This window comes from Physeter macrocephalus, chromosome 9 (genome assembly GCF_002837175.3).
Source record: "Physeter macrocephalus isolate SW-GA chromosome 9, ASM283717v5, whole genome shotgun sequence".
NCBI classification, from domain to species: Eukaryota; Metazoa; Chordata; class Mammalia; order Artiodactyla; family Physeteridae; genus Physeter; species Physeter macrocephalus.
In genome coordinates this window covers 45064675-45078138 of record NC_041222.1, presented here as the reverse complement: position 1 = coordinate 45078138, position 13464 = coordinate 45064675, and the positions used below count along the sequence as shown (strand labels likewise).

The 13464-nt window shown below is 39.0% G+C and overlaps 1 protein-coding gene across 1 annotated transcript; it reads left to right on the top strand.

The window, feature by feature from the left end:
* The first annotated feature begins 1017 nt into the window (after positions 1–1017).
* Positions 1018–2873, top strand: LOC102983770 (importin subunit alpha-1-like). The gene is given in 2 exon segments (XM_055086939.1): positions 1018–1863; positions 1865–2873. Coding segments are annotated over 2 exon segments (1572 nt in total). The 5' UTR covers positions 1018–1128; the 3' UTR covers positions 2702–2873.
* Positions 2874–13464: the final 10591 nt, after the last annotated feature.

Below are 13464 nucleotides of genomic sequence, written 5' to 3'. Positions count from 1 at the left end.
ACCAATGAGGATGTAGGAAAAACTGATGTATGTGACTTCCAGGCATGGCCCATACAATCCTCCCAGGGGGTCATCTTTTCTCTTTCTGGAATGCAGGAATGGGTACATCTCCTAGGAAAAACTTGGGATTCACTTGTTGAAGATGGCAGAGCCACAAAATGGAGAGGGTCTGGGTCTCTGAATCACACTTGAAAAAAATGTACCCCATCAGGAACAACCTTACTGGACTGTGATAAGAGCAAGAAATAACTTTTTTTGTGACAGCCACTGATTTCACTTTTTCCTGTACCAGGGACTAGATTTACCTCTACTGACATACTACTATAAAGATAATATATGCTTGAATATAGATGATTTGGTGAAGTCAGAAAGTAAAAGAAAATAAAAACTCTGTTTTTCCACTCCCCAGAGTTAACCACTTTTAATATTTTAGTGTGTTTTCTTACTGACATTTTTTTCTATGCATTTATTTTTGCAGAAAAACATTCATACGTCTTAGGTGGAAATATTATGAAGAGAGTTTTGGTGATAGAAAGTATTTCCCTATCTGGATCTCTAATTGCTCAGGTTATTCAACATATGTTTTAAAAATGTAAACTCCATAGTTGATTAAAATCATTAGCAATAAAAATGAACTTGAAGAGGTTTTTCTTATCTTACTGATATTCATACATGCTATGAAGCAAAGAATTGTCTGTTATTTTCACCATTTCACGCTCAGCGAGTAACACAGTGACAGGCAAATAGAGGCGCTAAATAACTATCTGTTGAGCAAACTGACATATGGATGAATGAATGAATGAATGAGCACAATTCTGCTTTAGTACAACAGGAAAAAAGTTGTTCATTAATCATCCTGGCAGTGTCTAAACTATGAAAATAACTTAACCATTTTAGATGGGTTGTACCAGTTGTTTTAAACATACATCAAAGATGCTAAGATATGCCCTTTGAAGGGTGGAAGGAAGAATATGGCTAATGAAAATATTTCTTCTTCCTTACCACACCATCCTCGGGCTGACCGTGGTGGACGCCTTGAGCGCAGTCGATCCGCAGCCTGTGCGCCCCGCACTGCCTCCTGTGGAAGCTAGAGCCGGCTGTGTAGCTTTCTCCCTTTGTCTCAAAACCATGTCCACCAATGAGAATGCTAATTCGCCAGCTGCCTGCCTTAACAGATTCAAGAACAAGGGGAAAGACAGTACAGAAATGAGGCGGGGCCAAATAGAAGTTAATGTGGAGCTCAGGAAAGCTAAGAAGGATGACCAGATGCTGAAAAGGAGAAATGTCAGCTCTTTTCCAGATGACGCCGCTTCTCCACTGCAGGAAAACCGCAACAACCAGGGCACTGTAAAGTGGTCTGTTGATGACATTGTCAAAGGCACAAATAGCAACAATTTGGTAAGCCAGCTCCAAGCTACTCAAGCTGCTAGGAAACTGCTTTCCAGGGAAAAACAGCCCCCTATAGACAGCATAATCCGGGCTGGTTTGACTCCAAAATTTGTGTCCTTCTTGGGCAGAACTGATTGTAGTCCCATTCAGTTTGAATCTGCTTGGGCCCTCACTTACATTGCTTCCGGGACATCAGAACAGACCAAGGCTGTGGTAGATGGAGGTGCTATCCCAGCATTCATTTCTCTGTTGGCATCTCCCCACACTCACATCAGTGAACAAGCTGTATGGGCTCTAGGAAACATTGCAGGTGATGGCTCAGTTTTCCGAGACTTGGTTATCAAGTATGGTGCAGTTGACCTGCTGTTGGCACTTTTGGCAGATCCTGATTTGTCATCTTTAGCGTGTGGTTACTTACATAATCTTACCTGGACACTTTCAAATCTTTGTCACAACAAGAATCCTGCATCCCCACTTAGATGCTGTTGAGCAAATTCTTCCTACTTTAGTTCATCTCCTGCATCACGATGATCCAGAAGTTTTAGCTGATACCTGCTGGGCTATTTCCTACCTTACCGATGGTTCAAATGAATGGATTGAAATGGTTGTGAAAACGGGGGTTGTACCCCAACTTGTGAAGCTTTTAGGAGCTACTGAATTGCCAACTGTGACTCCCACGCTAAGAGCCATAGGGAATAATGTCACTGGGACAGATGAACAGACTCAGGTTGTAATAGACGCAGGAGCACTGCTAACAAACTCCAAAACTAACATTCAGAAGGAAGCTACGTGGACAATGTCAAACATCATGGCTGGCCGCCAGGACCAGATACAGCAAGTTGTAAATCATGGATTAGTCCCATTCCTTGTTGGCGTTCTCTCTAAGTCCGACTTTAAGACACAAAAGGAAGCTGTATGGGCTGTGACCAACTACACAAGTGGTGGAACAGTTGAGCAGGTCGTATACCTTGTTCACTGTGGCATAATAGAACCATTGATGAACCTCCTGACTGTGAAAGACACTAAAATTATTCTGGTTATTCTGGATGCCATCTCAAATATCTTTCAGGCTGCTGAGAAACTAGGTGAAACTGAGACACTTAGTATAATGATTGAAGAATGTGGAGGTTTGGACAAAATTGAAGCTCTACAAAACCATGAAAATGAGTCTGTGTACAAAGCTTCATTAAACTTGATTGAGAAGTGTTTCTCTGTGGAGGAAGAGGAAGATCAAAATGTTGTGCCAGAAACTACCTCTGAAGGGTATACATTCCAAGTTCAGGATGGCACTGCTGGGACCTTCAACTTTTAGATTGTACATCTGAGGCATAAAGTTGTTTGTTGTGTACTATGTTTGGTAGAAGTTTGTCTTACTATTTCTCTACTAAGAACCCTTTACACGTGGTTTGTTATTGTAGCACTTTTTACAAAGAAACCATACTTGAACAGTTCCAAACTGTACATACTGTATGAAGCTTCTCCTCTCAATGGGTTTCTTATTTCTATGTGGAATTTCATATCTTGCAGTGTCCTGTAAATAAAGATTAAACTCCAAAAAAAAAAAATTTTCTTCTTCCTTAAGAAAAGAGTGGAAGTAGAAATAAAGAACAACAGAATACAGGCCACATCCTTGCCTCAGGCTGTAGTATCCACCTGACAATATATCAATATAATTTAAATGGATCTTGAGTTTATAGGCTAAACAGAAAGGTATGACCTTCAAGTCTTTTTATAACTTGAATTCTCCATTCTAGAATTCCTAATATGACTTCATTTCTCCATTAAGTAGCATGCATACTAAAGTAATTTTTTTTTAAAGTAATTTTTTTTTAAAGGAAGGCCCTTTTAAATCTGAGGACTTTTTCTCTTTAAAGACAGACTATTTGGAAAAAATTCTTAGGTCACAACTTTCCAAAACCGTAGATACTGCTCCCATGAATTATTGCATATAACATTTCAGAGAAATTTTAGGTCAACATGGTATCTTTCTCCTTTGATGATTCTTTTTGTTAATTTTCCTTATACGTAAAGAGTTTTTCTTCCCTTTATGGTTAAAATTCAAAATTTTTGCCAGAGTTTGTCTAAGTGTGTTTGTCAGTTTTCATCAAATGTGATATGGTGACTCAGTTTGTTCATTTGTCTTTTTCAATTCAGGTAGGTTCTTTAATTATCTTAATCACAGACTGCTTGTGTGTGGCTGCCTCACTCCAGGGGCCTCCCAAAACCAGAGACTATGTCTTAGCCATATGTATATCTTCAGCCTTTGGCACAGCAGTGATGGGTGATTGAAGTAATGAAGATTAGAGTTACCTGGGAAAATCTCTAGTAAAGGAAGTATCCATGCATTGATAGAAAGACATTTTACTGCATTTGACTTCCACATGATTTCATGGATCTACATGGACCACAATGATTGTGAAACTTTGGCCAGGTGATTTGCTTTAGGTGATGGGATATTAGTAACTGTGATGCCAGCAAAAACCTGAAGAGCATTTGTACGTTGATGCTTCCTCTCTTCAGATGCTTAGGGAACCCTGAGACTGCCCTGTGAAGATGGTAAGCTAGAAGCCCACTAGAAGATGCAGTGCCACAGGGAGCAATGATGAGCTAACTCAACTTAGGTGCAACCCCTCCCCCTCTAGACCACCTAGTTTACCTATAGCCAGACATCTGAGTGAGGTCATTTTTGACCATCCAGCTTCAAACAAACTCAACCAGGCCAGAAATACTTCTCACTGACCCACAAAACTGCAAGAGAAATCCAAATATTTGTTGTTTCAGGCCACAGACTTCCAGAGTAATTTGTTATGCAGCAAAAGCTAATTGATACAGGAAACCACTGAATTATTATAATTAGAAGGATGACATTAACTGATTTATATTTTAAAAGGATAACTCTGGATAATATATTCTTGGGAAGTGGGTCCAAGAATGGAAACAGCAGTTAGGAGGCTATTGCAATAATCCAGTTGAGCGATTTAGTGGGTCTGTTCCAGGGTGACGTCAGATCTCTCTCAGGGGAGAGAAATGAATACACTTAAAACATAGTTTGAGGAAGAATTGGTTTTGAGGAATTGTTTTGTTCAGAGAGAAAAATGGTAAAAAACACCCTGCAATAAGAACTAGACTCATACTTCTCAAGAGGTGTACATGATTCTAGAAGACAATGGAGCAATGCCTACCAATTTTAAATGAAAACAATTTTGAACCTAGAATTTTGTACTTAACCAAACTATCAATCAAATGTGAAGACAAAATCCAAGCATTTTCTGACACACAGAGACTCAGAATGTTTGCCTTTCAGGCATACTTTCTGAGGAATTCATTGAGAAATTAGAAGTTTTTACACCAAAACATGGAAGATGTAAGCCATAAACGAATCCAAAGTCTGCTCCAGATATTATTTGTTGGCTCTCACCTACACACTGATTTTCTATACTCTCCTGTGTATTTCTGGGCCTGAGAGCCTGAAAACCACCTTTTTGAGACTCTGTTGTTAGCTGGGTTCTAATTTATTTTATCCTGTGGGAGAATTTTGAATGCATTTAGAAGATAGGAGGAAGGTAGAAGACCTTGTGATTCTGGCAGTGGTTTCAGTAGCTTTAACACAACTGCACCAGCCATGTTGGTAGAACTTCCAACAGCATCTGCAGAGCATATGTTCCTAGAGCATCAAGGTATTGGAGGCTATGGGCTTCCTTTCAGTGGTAGAGGGAAGTGTGGGCTCGGGTGTTTCTGCAAGGGTGGTGGTGTTTACTGCAGTTACTGTCTCTGGGTAATACCACCTTCTTTCTCTTACTCCTTCTGTCCTTCCAATACTTTAGTAATGAATTACCTCAAGAGGAAATTCATTCCTCCTTGATTTAATTATCTAGAGTGGTTTCTGGATTTTTTGGCCTGGGAACTGAATGATAGAGTCCAGTGAAATGAAATCATAGTCTGAAAGACATTTTAATAGGCCCTGAAAGCAATCGATCTGTTTTATATAGGAAGTCAACAAGCTCTGAGTACCTTCAAGAAAAAGAATGGAGTCATTTCTAAGCATTAGAAATGAAAGTTTAAGGAATATGATAAAGAAACCATGTATTTCTTCTCTGAAAAAGAAAATATGATTACTAACTCCAGAAAAAACAAAAGTCTAATAGGAAAGTCATGATGAAAATATAAAGCAAACTAAAATGCAACATGATTTTGAGATTTTGATGCAATATAAGAGATTTCATTTGACCTAGATTCTAGGATCCTTCTTCTTTGTGTGGTACAGTGGGCATTTCCTTAGACTCACATAGAAAGGAAATGTAATCCTAGAATATACTTGGCTCTATGTGAGCAAATAATAAACAACATTGTTTGTTCATTTCCTCTCTAAAACTCCACTAAAAACATGAAAGACATATATAATTATGGTTATAGAACATAATATAAATGTAAGGATCTGAGGACAGAAATTAGTGTTTGGAAGGATAGAGATTTGGGCAGGGACATTCTCATTTTATATGTAGAGGGTCAAGAAAAACTGTAGAACATTGATGAAATAAGACATGAGATGTCCTAATATATCATTTAATGCTACAAAATACTAGTAGAATAATAGTAAAAATACTATAAAATTTTGAAGTATAAAAAGGGTAGTTGAAGTGAGCTAAATCCTTATCTTTCTTAATGAGAAGTCAATGAATAATTCCTAAAGTCAAGGAATCAAAGAATCCAGTTACTAGTATGATATTTAGAGTTAAGTATTTTGGAAAATGATCTTCTATGTAGCAGAATTGGGGTTGGGCTGGGTCAAAATGGGGGTTATATTGTTGTTTATTAGTAACTCTTCTATACTATTTTAATGATCAGGTATCACTTTGAAACAAGACATTATTTTAAAGAACACTGTATCAGGGAAGGAGGGTAGCCTCATGACATTACTGTTGATATGTCTCATAACTGAGACATCTTCATCTATAGAATGAACAAGTTGGATTAGGTAATTTACAGTCTCAAGCTATAAAATACTAGGTATCTTTGAAGAATGGAATGCGTCCCTCCTAGAAAGAGACTTCTGAAAGTGTCTTTACATTGCTACATCTTTTTTCTAGCTGAGGATCACACTTAGAGACAGCCATCCAAAATACTGAGTTTTAATCATGACAAAAAGAGTATAGTCAATGCAGGAGATATTTATGATAGACCTCTGAGAGTACTAAGTTCCAGAGCTGTCATTTGTTAAATTAGAAAAAATCTAAATAAGGATCACTAATAATTCATACCGTGTAATTAGAGATAGGCAAAGCCCACGTATGTACTTTAAAAAGAGCAAGTCTATACATTGACTTGGCATATTAAAATGGCAGGAGGGATAAATTAGGAGGTTGGGATTAGCAGATACACACTGTATATGTAAGGCAGATAACCACAAGGACCTACTGTATAGCACAGGGAAGTATACTCAATATTTTGTAATAGCCTATAAGGGAAAAGAATCTGAAAAGGAACACATATATATATATATTTATATATATATTTTTTATATACATATATTATATATAAATATTCCTCTGTGGTACACCTGAATCACTGTGCTATACACCTGAAACTAACATGATATTGTAAATCAACTATACTCCAATTCCAAAATAAAATAAAATAAAAAATAAACTAACAAAGAAACCGAAGTTTCCTGAGTGGAGCTTTCTTTCCTGAAGTTCAGGGTGACAGAAGGAAACATTTTCTCCCCTAAAATGCCTGCATAGGAAGCACTGATAATGTTTAATTGTATATTTTATTTAAAAGTGATGCATATATAAAATACTAAAAAGGGCTGATATCCACAGCTTAATCATTTATTATTTTTTCAGATTCATTAGATATAAAATTTCTCCCCAAAATTAAAATCTTCACTCTACTATTTTTTTCATGCCCTCTTAGTGATTATTCTGGCAGAGGCCTGCCAAGTTATCTGCAGCCATTCAGCTCGTTGGCAAGGCAGCTCTGTCCATTCATTGAACCCCACAGGCAAGGAACCTATTCCCTTTTCTTCCATCTGCCACATCCACTTTGAATCTGGAGGGTAGTAACCATCCCTTCCAAAATGAAAGCCACCCCCCTTCAATCTGTAGGTTGTCATTATATCCCATTCTACAATACTATGCTCTTGTCATCAGGGCCCCTTATTTGATATAACATGAAACAGTAGCAAAATCTATAAAAGGACTTGCCATTAACTTAGGTACAGTCAGCTTGGACCAGAAAGCATCCACTGACCAGATGGCCCCTTGAATGTGTGCTTGCATCAACCCAGAAAACTCCAATCTCCAATCATCTTAATCATTTTTGACTTAAAATATAGTAGGTAGTTGTACTTATTGTCCAATCCTTACAAGAATAAGTATAGCAGCTTTGTCTCTGCAAGGGACTCTTGCCATCGTGGTGTCTGCTTTTTCTGTTGAGGAATTTCTTTCCAGGCTGGGGAATGGCTTTTTCTTTAAGCATGTGTTATCCTTTTTATGTACATGCACATATGTTTGTGCATCTATACATGTGATGTTGCTCTGCAAATTCAGGGCAACATTTGCCTCAGTCAGTTTCATTGTATCTCAGGGTCATGCACGTCTCATGCAAGGCTTCGTTTTCAATACCGTCTTTTATTTTCTAAGTGCTGAGAGGAAAATGAATGCCTAATGTATGGCTTTGCTGAAAGATTAGCTGATCCCTGGACTTGGCTTAATTTTTCATTTGCTCAGAGGAAGACAAATTAGTAAATGGTAGGTATTTCTCTGCCGACAAACCTTCTCGGATGTCATATCTGCTGTTTGGTGCTGGCGTGTTTCTTATAACATGATTGCTATAGAAAATGTTGCTATTAACTTTGGGGAGTAGGTACTTTACTTGGGGACTTGGGGAGTAGGTACTTTACTCCCTAGGTTCTGTCAGTGAGGCATCTCTACTCAAGATCCCTGTGGAAGCTTCTTGGTCCATCCTAACCTCCCACATTCACTATATGTCTCAATTTGCTGTCCCTTTCACAGCACCTCTGCCATTGCTTCAGGTCCTTACCCAGCTGCCATCAGCATTAATAGATCTGTGCTGTTTAGTGACCGTGCAGTCAGTTGAAGTCTCTGCATCCTTAGTGGGTGACCAGCAGATATAGCAACATCTGAGAATGACAACCCTGCAGACATCTTTAGCTAGAGGTGAGACTCCCTCAGCTTAAGGCAAGTATCAGGTGACAACATCTGCAGTCTCCAAATGATACAAATTAGTCATCACCTTCCCTCCCACAAATGTGAGTGGAAGCCTTACTTTGGCATGAAGGAATGGCTGGGGTATGAATCAGGGAGGCCTGGTTCAATCAGATGCTCGACCATCTCCCAACTCACTTGCAAACATCCTGAGAAGTCTGAGGAATTATGTTGCAGTTGGGTCCAAAGTCAAATGCTCTCTCTAGGCAGCATCTTCCTCTCTTGTTAGCCCTGGAGGGGACTTCCTATCTCATATAGTTCTGTGCTATGCTTCAACAAAGGAGGGGAGTAAGGTGAAAAGACAGGATGGAAGTCGTGCCCTGCTGGAGCCATTGAGCCAAAACTCAAGCTCAGGCATTCGAACTCCAAGACCATAGTCCTATCTCTGCGCTACCTTGCCTCCTTCATTGCTCTTTCCCATCCCTCAGTGCACAGAGCAATAAAGAACCCATTTTAAAATGTTTACCAGTCCTTATCTGCATTCGACAATTAAGGGTGGAGTAGGTGCCTTCAGCGAAAGACCCTCAAGCTGCTGTCTTTTGTACTTTCATAGAACACTTCTGATCTGGCCACTTGGAATTGAAAGGAAAAAATGGCATTTGCCTTCAGGGAATTCTTGATGGACATCTTCCTTTTTGGTGCCTACTGGGTGAAAACCTGTTGATTGCTTAACTGAAGGCAAGAGGATGAAATAGATGTTCATTCAAGCTCTAGCCTAATCATAACATTTGCAAATGTATCATTCTGATGCAGGAATGTTAGTCCTGCAAGACTTGAGCGGGAAATATAAGAGCCCCAGGATTCACCTCCATGAATTTGGTTCACCCTCGACTTAAAAGCCAGCCGACGAGGGGTGGTCATAGCCATGTGGAGATGCCTTATAGGGTGATGCTACCATGTTGAGTCTGCCACAGTCTTCAGCCTCACAGGTCTATAAAACTGGGTTTCCTTCCACTAAAAGTAGGTGCATTTTCAGGGGGAAGACTCACCCTAACTACACTAGTGGATATAAATATACAAACCCAGAAAATTAGAATCCTTATTTATTAACTTATATTTGGAAATATCCTGTCTTGTGGACTATAATATTTATGTTGGCATACTTTCCCCCTGGTTGAAGATCTCTATGGGCAGCCATATTATCAAGAAGTTGGCCGTTGAGGACTCAACAGACATAGAGAACACACTTGTGGTTGCCAAAGGGGAAGGGGGGTGGGGGAGGGATGGAGTGTGAGTTTGGGATTAGCAGGTGCAAGCTAGTATATATAGACTGGATAAAAAACAAGGTCCTACTGTATAGCACAGGGAACTATATTCAATATGCTGTGATAAACCATTTTGAAAAAGAATATAAAAAAAGAATGTATATATTTATATAACTGAATCATTTTGCTGTATAGCAGAAATTAACACAGTATTGTAAATCAACGATAGTTCAATTTAAAAAATTAGAAATTGGCTGTTCAGGATCAAATCAGAAAAAGGGAAGGTAGTTAACATAAATGGCATAGGGTAAATTAGCTTGATGATTTCATCTCTATTCAGGCATTTGCAGTGAAATCCTAATATTGAAGGCCCACTGGTTAAGACTCCTCTCCCCTGGTCAAATTAGGTTAGGCAATTCAACATGTATTGTTATTCTTTGAGTCTATGCTTCCATTTCAGACCATCCCCTCTCTTGATTGACATCATTTCTAAGGATTTGTTAATATATTTATCCTCCTAATAGTTCAGTCTTACTGGCTTGGAACCATTCCCTTTTTAAGGTATATTTGCATATATTGACTCTAACCCATTAGTGTAGACTTTTGAGGCATAACATATTGCCAACTCCACTCCCGGTGCAGGTACCAACAAGTGTCCATGTGTAGAAATTTGTTCTTTGTGTTATACTGAATAGTTGCAGCTTAGCAAACCATTGTTTCATTAGAAATAATATCCCAAAGCAGTAGTCCAAACCTTAGTGCTTGCATTATCAGAACTATTAATGATTTCCATCACTTTTGCTGTGGCAATTTAGTAGCATAAAGTCTTCTCCAGCACTTTGGAGACTGAGTTAAGAGACAACAGAATGCAGCTTTGCTGAGGCCACTGAATGGGAACTTAATTAGAAAAACATGCAGGTATGGTCTAGGCAGAAAGGGATGATACTTTTTGCCTCCCATTAACAAGGCTGAGCATTCCAGATTTATCCCTTTAGTGATTAGATCATTTTTTTATCCAGTGCCATTTCTTGGTCATCTTTCTCAGCAGATTATTTTCCAAGAACACACGCACCAGAATAGTGTAAGCTTGATGGTGGGGTGAAGGATATTTGTAATATAAAAGGAAAAGAAAAGGATAGAACAAGGAGTCAGATCTCATACATAGCATCTAGCCATCATCAGCAGTTATAATTTTCTTCAAATACCTGAGAAGCACTTAATTGAAACAGCTGTTTCACAGAGTTCTCGTCCAAGAATGTCACTATTGCTTCATGACAGGAAAGAGTAATGAAGGTGATCTATAACTTTTGGTTGTGGGAGATGCTTTTGGCTAAGTGGAAGGCAGATTGAGATAAAACTAAGTCTAGTGAATTGAAAGCTAAGGCGGGAATAACACCATTGAAGTTATAGAGCTGGGAATTGGGAGAAGTCTGTATTTACCATTACCAGCCTCAGTTTTGATCTAAAAAAATGTGTGCATGTATTAGTCCTTTACCCAAGGTTAGTCCCTCCCAGATACAGAACCATGGATACATCACTGTCCTTCCTTGAGCCTCAGTTTACCTATGTATAAGTAATTGGGACATTTAATTCTATACTTAGCAATCTGAATATTTAAATATTTTCTCCTCTAGAAGGTGATCTATAACTTTTGGTTGTGGGAGATGCTTTTGGCTAAGTGGAAGGCAGATTGAGATAAAACTAAGTCTAGTGAATTGAAAGCTAAGGCGGGAATAACACCATTGAAGTTATAGAGCTGGGAATTGGGAGAAGTCTGTATTTACCATTACCAGCCTCAGTTTTGATCTAAAAAAATGTGTGCATGTATTAGTCCTTTACCCAAGGTTAGTCCCTCCCAGATACAGAACCATGGATACATCACTGTCCTTCCTTGAGCCTCAGTTTACCTATGTATAAGTAATTGGGACATTTAATTCTATACTTAGCAATCTGAATATTTAAATCTTTTCTCCTCTACAGGTGGAGTTCCAAATGCAATTCTCAGACCCTTTTACATGCACTTTACCAGGAAATCCATTTCATCTCTATATTAATCAGTAATGATTTTGGCCACAAGTAACAGAAACCCTAAGAGTGACTTAAATATATAAATGTTTATTTTTCTTGCGTAATGTGAATTCTTGGGGTAGCCAGCTTCTGGCTCTAGTTCAGTGGCTCAATTATGTATGTACACACACACACACACACACACACACAGTTCAGAACATGTTAATTCTAAAGGGAAGGATGAGGGAGGGAGGGAGGATGGAATGGAGAGCAGCATGTTGGTAAATATAAGTTACTGATTGTATCAGTTTGCTATAGCTGCCTTCATAAAGTACCACAAACTAGGTGGCTTAGACAACAGAAATTTATTGTCTCATGGTTCTAGAGGCTAGAAATCCAAAATCAATGTTAGTACTTATGAGCGCTATGAGAAAAGGATCTATCCAGTCTTCTCTCCTTGGCTTGTAGATGAGTGTCTTCCCTCTATGTGTATCTGACTCTGGATCCAGATTTCCCCTTTTTAAATGGACCCCAGTCGTTTTGGATTAGAGCCCACCCTAATGACCTCATCTTAACTAATTATATCTGGAATTATCCTATTTCCAAATAGGGTCACATTCTGAGGAACTGGGGGTTAGGACTTCAAAATATGAATTATAGGAGGACACAATTCAACCCCTAACACTGACATTAGGTTATAATTCCTGTTTGGGGTAAAGAATTGTGAGTATTCATTATACTATTAAAATAATTGAAAGAGGATTATGCTTGAATTAACTGTTGTCATGAACCAACGACCATGATTAATCCAATTTTATGGACCTGAGTTCACAGAAAGAAAAAACAAGAAAGAAAACTAACTCAAACAGATTAGACACTCCATCATCTCATTCATACTGATACGTCTGGTCTTCAGGCATGACTGGATCCAGAGCTTCAAACTCATTTAGAGTCAGCCCCTTGCCATCTCTGATCTCTGTTCTCTGCCTCAATTCTCAGGCACCATGTGGCCAGCCCCCCACAGTGCTCCTCCACAGGAGACAGTCTCACTCCCCAGGGTTACATTACTCAAAGGACCACTCAGCATTCTCAACACTGCTGATTTACTCCCATTCAATTTCCCAAGGTAAGAGACTGTTCCCTGGAGGGCAGAGAAGAGGTAACATACAGTGCTGCCAGCTCACAGGCACAGAGATGCAGCTCCCACACAGCTTCTCACCCATCCAGTACTAGTGTCTGCCCTCATAGTTATAGCAGTTCTGGAGTCTCATTGCCCTTCCTACTTTTGAGCATTTGTCAGAATCACTTGGTCTATCTAGACAGGTTTCCTTCACTTTTGGGTAATGGGGTTAGAGTTTTAATATCTTTTTCTTAGCAGATCTCCCCTGGAATCTCTGGGCAATATGAATATAACCCTGCCCAATCTCTGCAAAGCAGAAGAGATTGGGATAGATGGTCTTTGAAGACACCCACACAAAATAAGAGGTCCTATTACACATTTTCTCCGGGACTCTGGGTACCTACATACCTTACCATTTATGAAACAAGGTGGGCCTCTCAGCAATCTTTTTCTGTAATAAGGAAAATCTTTCTTAAAGTGGCAGTCTGTCTCTGGTCCTATTTAGAGAAGAGGC